A 14,113-nucleotide genomic window follows, 5' to 3' on the forward strand; every position below is an offset into this window, starting at 1 on the left:
CTCAAATGGATGAAAGAATTTCATTGGTGATTTAACTTTAACAAACTCGACCATTGTGGTGTTGAACACAGGAATTCACTAATGGGGTGGAAAAACAAGTAAATGAATACTGATTCTAACAGAACCACCATTTTCCCAGAAAAAATTAATCTCCATTTTATTAGAAAGGGTAAAAAGGGAAACAAACAACGTCATTTCATTCATGTTACAAAAACTTGCAACAAAAATGTGCAAGTATCTCTTCACATGGATCATTCGAGGTTTTGCTTATTATACAGTGATATACTCAAGCTGAAGTCAGTCCTTGGTATACAATCAACATCTTATTGAGAAAAATCTCCTACTCTTTGCTTTAAATACTAGTTGTAAATTAAATGAGGGAATATAATGATGTCACAAAAACAGAGTAAGAATCTCGACTATTTGCATTGGTGCTAGTCGTGGTTAAATTGCGGAATTGGGTTCCCCAAACGAAGCTGAATGCCGACATGTATAATATCTGGATTTGCTTTCAAAATCTCCTGTTCTGCCGTTTTTGCCACATCCATTGCATCCCTGGAAATGGACAGATATTACTAAAACAACGTAAAGTAAATATATGACTGTAAACTGAACAGAGTTTCAAACTTTCAACTAAAAAATCCTTACTGAATCAACATGTCTGAGGGCATAGAAACCTCAATTTGGAGGAGAACTTTTCCTTGCAACGAGTGTCGTGTAATGCGCTCGACAACCATACTCTAAAGCATGGTGACAGTTGATTTGTTACTCCACAGGACCAAACACTTTTTTTCATTTCAATACGTCTATTTTATGAAAGCTGATTAAATGACCAACGGGGGGGTCTTTTATGAATTTTCCTGCCAGAAATGGATGGATGGAACATACCTCTGGAAACTTCGACGAGATAATGCTAGAAACAGCTTCTTCAATGTCCCCGTCTTTTACAGAACTTTTCTCGCACTGGCACTGGCTTCTTGTGGAGCTTTCTTTCTGGTCCACTGCACTGGGGGAAATTTCCGAAATTGCTGGATCTGGAAGCAAATTGGAAGTCATGGAAACTATAAAGACGCGGATTGTGAAGTTTTCGACACATTCAGAGTTCACTGATTGTTTTTCCGACTCTGTGGTACAAATCCACACGGAAGAAATACTTTCGTCTCTTGAATATTCTGTGTAAATGAGGATATAGGTTTTATTTATGTTGTACTCCAGACCACCAAACTTCTAGTTGGTATATGTTAAAGCCCAAGCGCCTACAGACTTATGTTAAGCGTAGGGTTAGGAGGACAGATTAGTCTTTTGGTATTTTATAGATTTAAAACTTTAGTATAAAGATGGCATTAGCAAGTTAATTAAGTTTATGCTGAGTTTTATCAAGTTACTAAGAATAATTAGGAGTTCTAGAGAGATTGGCCTACATCTCGAATTGTAGGTCAGGATTTGTCTTTTAGTTGATTTGATTAATAATAATAAGCCATAATTCAGTCATAATCTCAATTGATTCTTCTCTAAAACCTATCAAATTGATATCAGAGCAAAATTCTAGGACAATGGTAGCGAAGGTGGACGGGCTTGAAGAGAAATTAAAAACAGAGGTTAGATCGCTCAAGACCACCATTGACGAGCGATTTAACACCGTCCAACAACAGTTTTCGTCCCTTGAGGCCATGTTGCTGAAATTAATGGAGCTCCACCTCAACCCACCACCGACAACAGCAACGAGCCATGGTGGCGCAGCGGGAGAGGGGTCCAGCGATACGGAACCCAGTGTCGGCGACGACGCAGGGGGAGGGGAGCCAGAAACCGTAAGTTTCGCACGGCCAGAGGCAACAGCCCGCAGCAGATCTACTGGCACAGAGGTCGGCCCAGGGGACGTACGACTTGGGGGGACTTTCCTCGACGTTGGGTGTGGCAGGGGAGGCTTGGTCGCGGCTGGGGGCAGCGGATCAGAGGGTTTCGCTGCTGGAGGAGGCGGCTTACGGCTATGGGCGTCGGGGTCCGGCATTTCGGCGCCGCCTTAGGGCGCGCCAGGGCAGGGGGTGGCTGGGCACGGCGTCTCAACGCCGTTTTGGGGTGATTCCGGGCTTGGGCAGGGCGGATCCGGGCCTGGGCAGGGAAGATTCGGGCCTGGGCAGGGCAGATTTAGGGGAGTACAGCCGGGAGGGGTTTCCGGTGAGAGGGGAAGCGGATATGACGGGATTGCTGCTGGGCAAGGGTTATCAGCTCAATTTGGGGCTGGGCAAGGAGGATTTTCGGCTGGGTCTTCCGGATTTATGGAGAGTGGAGGAGAATCGGGAGGTTGGAGGCCTCCAATGGCGCGAAATTGGGCGGGGCAGACCTAATTTGGGGCGGATTCTAGGGCAAGGAAGCTGAAAATGCCCATTTTCGAAGGTGAGAATGCATATGGATGGGTGTATAGGGTAGAGCGCTATTTCACCATCAATGGACTCTCAGAGAGGGAAAAACTGATGGCGGCGGCTTTATCTTTGGAGGGGCGAGAACAACGACAACCATTGAGGTCGTGGGGTGAATTTAAGGACCGACTGTTGGAGAGGTTTTGAGCCACTCAAGAGGGGGATCTACACGAACAGTTTTTTGTCCTGACCCAGGATAGGACGGTCATGGAGTATAGGGAGAAATTTGAGCTGTTATCGGGCAGTGTAGGGTAAATCTCATAAGCGGTGTTGGAGGGGAATTTTATGAAGGGACTGAAGCCAGAGATCCGAGCGGCGCTGCGTTTGCTGAGACCGAGAGGGTTAGGAAAAATGATGGAGTTAGCACAAATGATTGAGGATAAGAATGCAGCGGAGTGAGTCAATAGGAGCAATTTAGTCGGTTTTTCATACCGAAACAGCACACCACCGGCAGGACAGAAAACTCAAACGTTGGGATTTCGGAGAGAGCCCCAAAAGGATCGGGTTAGTGGGGCACGTCCGGGAGTGCTTTCAAACGCCTCACTGAGGCAGAGATTCAGGACAAGAGGGCGAAGGGGTTGTGCTTTCGATGCGATGAGAAATTTTCCCGGGACACTGACGTAAGGACCGAACACTACAAGTCCTGACTGTGTGTGATGATGAGGAAGGCGGGGAAGAAGCCGAGGAAGAAGAGATGTTGGAGGAGGAGCATCTTCACCTTAACGTGGCCGAAGTTTCACTTAATTCGGTAGTGGGATTTACACCGAACCACACCATGAAGTTAAAGGGGAGTATCGGCGAACAGGATGTGGTGGTGTTGGTGGATAGTGGAGCTACCCACAATTTTATCTCCAATCGAGTAGTAGACAGATTGGGCCTCCATTTGACAGACACCGGCGATTTTTGGGTGGTCATAGGTACTGGATTGGTGGAGAAGAGTAGGGGAATATGTAGAGGATTGATCTTGAGGATACAGGGAGTTCAGGTGTTGGAGGATTTCCTTCCCTTGGATTTATGAAGTACATATGTCATCTTGGGGATAAAGTGGTTACAGTCATTGGGAGAGATGAGGGTAAATTGGAAGTTGTTGACAATGGAGTTTCAGTTGGGGGATCAAGCAGTGGTTCTGCGGGGCAACCCGAGTCTATGCAAAACTCTGGTGTCGCTCAAGACTATGGTGAAGGCGATTCAGGACATGGGGAGCGAATTTTTGATCGAGTTGCATAACCTCAAAGGAGAGCAGAGAGACACAAACAAGATGATTCCATAGCAGGGTCAACAGCTGTTGAGGAGCTTTGAAGGGGTTTTCCGGATGCCGGAGGGGCTACCCCCACAGCGGGATCACGAGCAAACGATCGTGCTTAAGGAAGGGGACTCACCCGTTAGTGTCCGCCCATATCGCTATCCACAAATATAGAAGGATGAGATTGAGAGGCTGGTCAAGGAGATGGTGGAGGCAGGGATCATACAACCGAGCGTGAGTCCGTTTTCGAGCCCGATTTTGTTGGTGAAGAAAAAAGATAGGAATTGGAGATTTTGCATCAACTATTGAGCCCTGAACAAGGAGACAGTGCTGGATAAATTTCCTATTCCAGTGATTGATGAGTTGTTGGATGAGTTGCATGGAGTAGCGGTGTTCACAAAGATTGACTTGAAGTCGGGATATCACTAGATTCAGATGCGGCCAGAGGATGTGCATAAGACTGCATTTCGAACTCATGAGGGACATTACGAATTCCCGATCATGCCGTTTGGCCTCACGAATGCTCCAGCCACTTTTCAGTCATTGATGAATAAAGTATTTCAACCTTATCTACAGAAGTTTGTCTTGGTTTTCTTTGATGACATCTTAGTCTACAGTAGTTCTCTGGAGAATCATGTGAGCCATTTGGAGATAGTGTTGACTGAGTTACAAAAACATCAGTTGTTTGCCAATCGGAAGAAGTGTTTGTTTGCTCAGGCGAGGGTGGAGTATTTGGGGCATGTTGTGTCAGCTGAGGGGGTTTCAACAGACCAGTCTAAGGTGGCAATGATGCTGGAGTGGCCATTACCTAAGACGCTGAAGGAGTTGAGGGGATTTCTGGGGCTCACTGGGTACTATCAGAAGTTTGTGAAGGGGTATAGCACCATAGCGTGGCCCCTGATGGAGCAATTGAAGGACAGCTTCTGGTGGGGGGAAGCGGCGACTCAGACTTTCGAGAAGCTAAAACGGGCCATGACCAGTGTGCCAGTGTTGGCTACCGGACTTTAGCCAACCCTTTATTGTGGAGACGGATGCTTCGGGGTACGGGCTAGGGGCAGTCCTCATGCAGAACCAGCAACCAATCACTTCTTTCAGCCAAGTGTTAACCGCACGGGCACGGCTCAAGTCAGTTTATGAGCGCGAACTAATGGCAATTGTGTTAGCCGTACAAAAGTGGAGGCTATACTTATTGGGGTGACGCTTCATTATCCGAACGGATCAGCGGAGTCTCAAGTTTCTGTTGGAGCAACGGCTGGTGACTGAGGAACACCAGCGTTGGCAGTCTAAGCTATTGGGGTATGACTTTGAGATATAGTATCGCCTGGGGTTGGAGAATAAGGCAGCAGATGCCTTGTCGAGACGGGTGGAGGAGCCGCAGTTGGTAGCGTTATCGGTGCTATTGGTGATGAATTGGGAGGCGCTGTTGCGAGATATTAAGGTGGACGAGGGGTTGGAGAAGATCCAGACTGCATTAGCGTGAGGGAGACTACATATCCGGGCTATTCTTTGGAGGGGCAACGATTATTATACCAGGGGCGTCTCGTTTTTCCGAGAACATCGCCCCATATACCGAGGTTACTGCAGAAGTTTCATGGGAGTGCGGTTGGGGCACTCCGGGGTTCTTAAGACTTACCGGCGCTTGGCAGCTAAGTTGTATTGGGTGGGAATGAAGAAGGATGCGGAGGACATGGTAGCCAGGTGCGATGTGTGTCAGCGTCACAAATACCACCAAGCAATAGTACCAGATGGTTACTGCAACCTTTATCGCTACCGGATAAGGTTTGGGAGGAGGTGACAATCGATTTCATTGAGGGGTTGCCTCAGTCGGATGGGTTTACAGTTTTGGTGGTGGTTGACCGTCTAAGTAAGTATGCTCCCTTCATACCCTTGCGACACCCTTATACCGCGGTGACAGTGGTGGCGGCCTTTATGCGAGAGGTGGTGCATTTACATGGGATTCTAGGGTCGATTGTGGCGGGCCAGGATAAGGCCTTTTTGAGCCATTTTTTCAGAGTTGTTTAAGATGCAGGGGATGGTGTTGAAAAGGAGCACGGCTTATCATCCGCAGACCGACGGGCAGACTAAGGTAGTCAATTGCAGTGTAGAGACTTATCTGCGGTGTTTTGTGTCAGATACACCCAAGCAGTGGGCAAAGTGGTTAGCGTGGGCTGAGTATTGGTACTGTCGGTAAATTAGGAAAGTATGAGCTGTGGAATAGGTGTATGACCGGATATTAGGAGGGAGAAAATCCGGTTATTAGGAGAGGATAGTTGACTTTGTATTGTTTCCTTATTTACAGATTTTGTTTCTCTATTTTAGGGATTACATTAGACCTCAGTGAGCCTATATAATCTCTGTACATTTTCTCTAAAACTATGTAGGAATAAAAGTATTTTCTATCTTCCATTTCTTACATGGTATCAAAGCCACGGCTCTTTCTTGAAATTTCAGCCTTCCATTCCTTCATCCGCAGCACTCTATTCCTTCATCTGCAACCTTTCAATTCCCCTTTATTCCTTCTCCTATTTCCGCAGTCTAAAAATGGATTATAGACTAGCAATGACCGGTCAAAAGAGAGACTCCTCTACAGCGGGTGACAGTCCAAGTGCAGTGAGTTCCGATGCCTCATCAGAGAATGTGCAATCAGGTTCAAGAGGGCCAGCAATTAGCGGAGGAGCAAAGAACGGTGCTGACGATTTCTTCAGTTCAAGCATGTCCTTCCAATTGCCCAGCCATAAATTAAATGGCAGGAACTACTTGGAGTGGGCTCAATCGGTGAAGCTTGCTATTGATGGCAGAGGGAAACTCGGCCATTTGACAGGGGAAATTACAAGACCGGCTGCAGGAGACCGAAACATGGCAGCGTGGAGATCCGAGAATTCTCGTCACGACTTGGTTGATTAATTCGATGGAGCCAACCATTGGGAAGCCACATATGTTTCTGCCAACAGCCAAGGACGTTTGGGAAGCTGTACGTAAGATGTACTCGAATATTGAGAATTCGTCTCAGATTTTCAAGTTAAAGACCAAGCTATGGAAGGCAAAACAATGTTACAGTATTCTACAATGAACTTGTAACTTTGTGGCAGGAGTTAGACCTATGCTATGAAGACGATTGGGAGTGCCCAAATGACAGCATCCGGCACAAGAAAAGGGAAGAGAATGACCGTGTTTGTGTCTTTCTTGCAGGGCTACATCAAGATTTAGATGAGGTTAGAGGCAGGATTTTGGGGAGAAAGCCAGTGCCATCCATTCGGGAAGTTTTCTCTGAAGTTAGAAGAGAAGAAAAAAGGCAGCAGGTGATGATTGGAAAAAAAGAATCGAAGGCAGAAAGTTCTGCACTTATGTCCAAAGGGGCCAGGGCTGAAGGAGAGGACAAGAATAGCAAAACGAAGCCTTGGTGTGATCATTGTAAACGACCATGGCATACTCGGGAGACAAGCTGGTAAATCCATGGCAAACCAAGCAACTGGAAGAAGAAAACACCTGGAGATATCCGTGCCTCTCAAGCCAATGTTTCTAAATCAAGGCCCGAAGCTACCTCTGGAATGCCGTCGTTCACAAAGGAACATATAGAGCAAATCTGTAAACTTCTCCAGTCTCAAAATCTCAATGATTCAAATCCTTATTGTTCTCGGGTTCAGAAAAGTAATCATCTAATAGCGTCGTGTCTAAGTGTCAATTCAAAAGATTCTTGGATAGTCGATTCCGGAGTAACGGATCATATGACCGGATCATCAGAATTTTTTTCTTCATATAACCCTTGTGCAGGAAATCAAAAAGTCAAAATAGCGGATGGTTCTTTCTCAGTTGTAGCCAGGAAAGGATCAATTGTTATCTCTCCTTTGTTAACACTCCATAATGTTCTTCATGTTCCCAAGTTGTCATGTAATTTGTTGTCGATCAGTAAAATAACCATTGATCAAACGTGTCAGTCTAATTTTTCCTCTTCCGGTTGTCAATTTCAGGATTTGATCACGGGGAAGACGATTGGCAATGCTAAGCAAGTTGAAGGTCTATATCTACTTGAAGATGGATACGACTAGAATAGGCAATCTCAGAGAAGTTGCCTCAATTCTATTTCAATTCCTAATGAGAATAAAATTATGTTATGGCATTTTAGGTTAGGACATCCAAGTTTCTATTATTTGAGACATCTATTTCCAAAGTTGTTTTTGAATAAAAATCCATCTTCATTTCAATGTGAAATTTGTGAAATTTGTGAACTTGCCAAGCACCGTCGCACTTACTTTCCGGCACAACCCTACAAGCCCACAAAACCTTTTTCTGTAATTCATAGTGATGTGTAGGGACCTTCAAGAATAAGGACAATCACTGGAAAAAGATGGTTCATCACATTCATTGATGACCATACTAGGATCACATGGGTGTTTTTACTCCATGAAAAATCAGAAGCTGAAAATGTGTTTAAAACCTTTTATAAAATGATTCAAACACAATTTCAAACTCAGATTCAAGTTTTCAAGAGTGACAATGGCAAAGAGTATTTAAATGAAATCCTAGGGAATTTTTTCGAGCAAAATGGTATTGTCCACCAAAGCTACACTCCACAACAAAATGGGGTTGCCGAGAGGAAAAATAAACATCTTTTAGAGGTAACAAGGTCTTTAATGCTTTCTAATAATGTTCCTAAATATTTATGGGGTGAAGCTGTTCTCACATCTACCTATCTGATTAATAGAATGCCTTCGAAAATCTTAAAATTTCAAACCCCTTTAAATTGTTTTAAGGAACACTTTCCTTCCTCTCTCGGCTCTCACACGATCTTCCCCTTAAAGTTTTTGGTTGTACTGCATTTGTACATGTTCATGATATCAATCGCGGAAAACTTGACCCTAGAGCAAGAAAATGTGTTTTCGTTGGTTACCCTTCAACTCAAAAAGGATACAAATGTTTTGATCCAATATCCAAAAAAAAAATTTTATCTCTATGGATGTTACCTTCTTTGAAGACAAACCTTTCTTTTGTAAAACTCATCTTCGGGGGGAGACATCTAGTGAAGATTCTTCATCTTTTAATTGGCTATTGGAAGATTTTTTACCCGAGGAAAGAAAAAAAACCAATGAATCTGAGACCATGGTAAACATTGAAAATGAAGATATCTCAAATAATGGGAATCAACCTTTTGTGCCATTACAAAATCAAACTCAGGAAGGAAGCGAGATGTGTGCGAGGCAAGATGGACATCGCTTTAAAGGGAAAGTCTATTCGAGGAAGTATCCAGGACAGCAGAAAAAGACCGACGACTTGGAGCATGGCCAAGAATCTAACCTGGGAACAAATCCAGAGGTTGAAGATCAGTCAAGTAAGTCTAATCCTATTCCTATTGAGTCTGAGTCTTCTGAACCAAGTTCTATTCCAGAGTCAGATGAAAATTTGAATCTTCCCATTGCTCTTAGGAAAGGCACTAGGACATGTACTAAACATCCGTTGTATACTTTTCTATCCTATGAGAGTCTGTCCCCATCATTTAGGGCATTTACCTCAAAATTGTCTTTTGTTGCAATTCCAAAGAATATACAGGATGCTCTAGAAGTTCTTGAGTGGAGGGAGGCAGTCCTTGAGGAGATGAGAGCTCTTGAGAAGAATAAAACTTGGGAGAAAGTAGATCGTCCAGAAGGGAAAACACCAGTTGGGTGCAAATGGGTGTTCACCGTGAAGTACAATTCTGATGGATCTCTTGAAAGATACAAAGCTCGGTTGGTTGTCAAGGGGTTTACACAAACCTACGAAATTGATTACTCAGAAACCTTTTCACCAGTTGCTAAGTTGAATACAGTAAGAGTGTTACTTTCTGTTGCAGTTAATCTAGATTGGTCTCTTCATCAGCTAGATGTCAAGAATGCCTTTCTTAATGAAGACTTAGAAGAGGAAGTATACATGGAGGCTCCCCCAGGTTTCAGTGATAGTTTCGGGAATAAGATTTGCAAATTGAAAAAGTCTCTATATGGACTTAAACAATCTCCGAGAGCCTGGTTCGACAGATTTGCAAGGTTTGTAAAGTCTCAAGGGTTTTTACAGGGGCAGTCAGATCACACTCTGTTCATAAATATTTCTGCAGAAAGTAGAATTGCGGTATTGATTGTGTATGTGGATGATATCGTTCTCACTAGTGATGACACTGAGGAAATGAACAAGTTGAAGACGAATCTCTCAACCGAATTTGAGATTAAAGATCTAGGTTATCTTAGATATTTTCTTGGAATGGAAATTGCTAGATCAAAAAAGGGCAGGGTAATTTCTCAAAGGAAGTATATTCTAGATCTCTTAGAAGAAACCGGTATGAGTGGATGCAAACTTTCATATACCCCTATGGAGCCTAACTCAAAACTTGGAGAGGTCAGGGAAGGAGTTCCGGTTGATACAGGTCGATATCAACGTCTAGTGGGAAAGCTGATCTATTTATCCCACACTCGACCAGATATCTCTTTTGCCGTTAGCATGGTAAGCCAGTTCATGCATGCTCCTTATGAAGAACACTTGGAAGCTGTTTACAGAATTCTGGGATATTTAAAAGGAACTCCTGGAAAAGGATTATTTTTCCAGAAAAGTGATCAACGAAGGATTGAAGTCTATACTGATGCTGACTGGGCAGGTTCCGTGACTGATAGAAGTCCACTTCTGGATATTGTACTTTTCTATGGGGAAATTTGGTAACGTGGAGAAGCAAAAAACAAAGCATGGTAGCCAGGAGTAGTGCGGAAGCAGAATATAGGGCAATGGCTCAAGGAATCTGTGAGATACTCTGGCTGAAGAAGGTGCTAAAAGACCTCCATGAACCTGTGGAACTACCCATGAAACTATTCTATGATAACAAGGCGGCTATCAGTATTGCTAATAACCCAGTTCAACATGATCGTACGAAGCATGTAGAAATTGACAGGCACTTCATAAAGGAGAAACTTGAAGATGGAGTCATTTGTGTACCATTCATACCAACCACTCAACAAATTGCTGACGCCTTTACCAAAGGGTTACAGAGACAGTCATTTGACTCATGTGTAAGCAAGTTGGGTATGATCAATATCTATGCACCAACTTGAGGGGGAGAAAATCCGGTTATTAGGAGAGGATAGTTGACTTTGTATTGTTTCCTTATTTACAGATTTTGTTTCTCTGTTTTAGGGATTACATTAGACCTCACTAAGCCTATATAATCTCTGTACATTTTCTCTAAAACTATGTAGGAATAAAAGTATTTTCTATCTTCCATTTCTTACAGGTACAATACCTCTTACCATACTGATTCACAGACCACTCCTTTTAAGATCTTATATGGACGAGACCCGCCGCATTTGGTGCATTATGGGCATAGCACGACACCTGTGTCACAAGTGGATCAGTACTTGGAAGAAAGGGATAGAATGTTGGAAGAGTTGAAGAGGCATTTGTCTAAGGCTCAGCAGATTATGAAGAAGCAGGCTGAGGGTCATAGGAGGGATGTACAATTTGCGGTGGGGGACCGGGTATACTTGAAGCTTTGACCATATCGGCAGAAGACCTTGGTGTGGCAGAGGAATGAGAAACTCTCTCCTCGGTATTTTGGGCCTTACGAGATTATAGAAAGGATTGGATAGGTGGCTTATCGTTTGAGGTTGCCACCCTCTTCGGTGTTTCATCCGGTGTTTCATGTGTCTTAATTGAGACAAGCTATTGGAGACCATACACCCTCTCCTTTACTACCGCCTACGTTGACTGAAGATATGGAGGTTGTGTTGGAACCAGCTGCTTTAGAAGGCGTGCGCCAAGGGCAGTTAGGACAATCGGGCAATAAAGTGGTGCTAATTAGATGGAAGGATTTGCCAGACTATGAAACGACGTGGGAACTGTTTGACTTGATTCAGGAGCAGTTTCCTTTGTTCCACCTTGAGGACAAGGTGTCTCATTGGGAGGGGAGTAATGTTAAGCCCAAGCCCCTACAGACTTATGTTAGGCGTAGGGTTAGGGGGGTAGATTAGTCTTTTGGTATTTTATGGATTTAGGGTTTTAGTATAAAGAGGGCATTAGCAAGTTAATTAGGTTTATGCTGAGTCTAGTCAAGTTATTAGGAATAATTAGGAGTTTTGGAGAGATTGACCTACCTCTCGAATTGTAGGTCAAGATTTGTCTTTCAGTTGATTTGATTAATAATAATAAGCCCTAATTCAGCCCTAATCCCAATTGATTCTTCTCTAAAACCTATCAGTATAAAGTCACTTTTTCCTCTTAGTGAATAAAGTTATTTATCTACCAATAAAACTTAAATCACAATATTTTTGCTAGCATAAAATATATACTATACCACTTGGTAATCTCTCTAATTTTCTGAATTTATTCCTTAAACTTTATGAACAAAAAAAGTTGATAAAAAAAAAAAAAAACATTTTTACCGATGTGTATGAAAACTTCAGCCACTTCAGGATGGGAATCGTGAATTTGATGACGGACACTTTCACCAATATCATGTGCAGCACTAACACTACAAAAGGGATCAACCTGCAAGGAAAAAGGAAAAAATAAGCTCTTCATAAATTTCACATAGATGTTGGGGTCGCAGGCTCAAAGTTTTAACGGTATAGAACTGGAGAAGAACCAACCTCAATATGCACATCAAGATATAGAGATGAACCAGCCCGTCTTCCCCTCAAGCGATGGCATGCCTAGAAAAAGTTTGGAAGTAATTTCACAAATAATCAAAAAGTAGATGCAAAATAATATTCTTAAGCTTATTTAGCACCCACCAAACTGATGGAAACGTATCACACCTAAATAAATCAAGACTATCTTTGATGATAATATTTTTCAATTGCCCAACTTAGAAATAGCATATAAAATCTAGCAAACTATCAAGAGAAAACCAGTATGCGAACTAAATGTCTTTCTGGATATTCCTCAATGTCCCGGCTATTCACGGAACGTGAGAAGCAGATGAATAATCATCTGCTTCCGGAAGAAATCGAAGAATTTCTTGTTCTTGGGAATCGTACAAGATCCATTCGTTCTTTTTTCTCTGACAGATGGTCAGAACTTCATCTGGGTTCGAATCCTACTGAGAGGTCCACAAGAATTAGCATATGCAAACCCAAGCCCAATAGAGATCTAAGGCAGAATATCTCTAGAACTAGTTCACATACTAGTTCTTTCATTGTTTCTAATAGGGTTTCTAGAGATATTCCACCTTATCTCTATTAAGCTTAGGCTTGCATGTTAACATTCCTGTGTTCACAGGATTAACTTGAAAAAGAACTTGTCTCCTGATAGGATCCTGGCCTTAACAACTAGAGTTTACGATTATGAAGGGAAGGAAAATCACTGAATAGTGTTATTATTAGAACTAGTCACCGGAATACAGAAATGAGCTTGACTGGAAGCTCAGCAAGGAAATGGAAATCACAGAAAAATGAAAGGGATATAGAGGGATTTTCAAGCATCCCACAACCTCCTAACAACCAGCTCTAGCCAAAAAACGATCCCCTCTCAGCACTCGTTCCTCCCTTCAAATACCACTCAGATTCTCTAACTAACTTCCCACGTCAGCTTCCCCTTCCTTAGCCAGACCCGTATTCCCAGATGGGCCTGTCTTGACCCCCAAACCCCTTTCTTCCATTCCATTTGGGCCTGAGTCTCCCACCAGACCACCCTTGGTCCTCCTGGTGTAGACCTTTCTCACCGGAGGCCTGACATCTCCCTAGAGCTACACCAAACTATATAAAATGAAGAAATATAGAAACGTAAATATAGTTAGTTAACAACTTAATATCAAGTAAACACATCGCCTATTGACAAAATACACACACACACAAACTAACTGGACGTGTAAAAAATAAACAAGCATATTGAATTCAAGTTGGAATGTCCAATCCAATCCAGTCGAAGAAAGCATTAGAATACACACATGTAACTATCTATACTCCTGCAAGTTGAAAAGCAGGAGGACAGCACAAACCAGATAGAAACAGAATCAAGAAGAAAGGTATCTTTAAGCTTGTTTTCTTCCCAATTACTAAAGCTTAAGTCTTTGACTACATTAGCAGGGGTAAAGCAAATGCCTCTCATGACATCTAAGCATCTAACATGTTACAAGAACCTAGTTGCACATCTATAAAGGCATCTAGTGCATACCTTTACACCTTCAACTTGTAGTATTGCTTCTTTAATAGGATCCAATTGTTTCGATGGGATTGCAGCATCCACCAGTTCCATGACGCTAAAAACGGGTTGAAAGTTGAAATAGACATAAGATAGGAAAACATATAATAAACTCGAAAAAAATTGTATGAAAAACACTTATACTAAATATCCCAAAATGGTTTTGTTAAAAGCATTGTGCACTTTAGGATTAACAACACAAGTTTATAAATTGGAGTCCGAGCTTTGCTAGTGATCTATAGTTCTACCCCAGCATGTGACCGTGGCTGACCACTAAATTTAAAAGCATAAAGACTGCTGAACT

The 14,113-nt window shown here is 42.8% G+C and overlaps 1 protein-coding gene across 3 annotated transcripts in view; it reads right to left on the reverse strand.

Moving 5' to 3' along the window:
* Positions 1 to 130: 130 nt before the first annotated feature.
* Positions 131 to 14,113, reverse strand: part of LOC21392410 (metal tolerance protein 2) — an 18,148-nt gene continuing 4,165 nt past the window's right edge. For 2 of the 3 annotated variants that reach the window (XM_024161946.1, XM_024161945.1), the window contains 6 exons: positions 13,783 to 13,867; positions 12,258 to 12,320; positions 12,051 to 12,156; positions 889 to 1,034; positions 649 to 740; positions 131 to 555 (listed from right to left, as the gene is read on the reverse strand). In XM_024161946.1, the coding sequence (XP_024017714.1) occupies positions 435 to 555; positions 649 to 740; positions 889 to 1,034; positions 12,051 to 12,156; positions 12,258 to 12,320; positions 13,783 to 13,867 (613 nt within the window). In that variant the 3' untranslated portion in view covers positions 131 to 434. The other variant, XM_024161947.1, reaches the window with a different exon arrangement.

The sequence above is a fragment of the Morus notabilis genome, unplaced genomic scaffold, assembly GCF_000414095.1.
Source record: "Morus notabilis unplaced genomic scaffold, ASM41409v2 Scaffold650, whole genome shotgun sequence".
In the NCBI taxonomy this organism is placed as follows: Eukaryota; Viridiplantae; Streptophyta; class Magnoliopsida; order Rosales; family Moraceae; genus Morus; species Morus notabilis.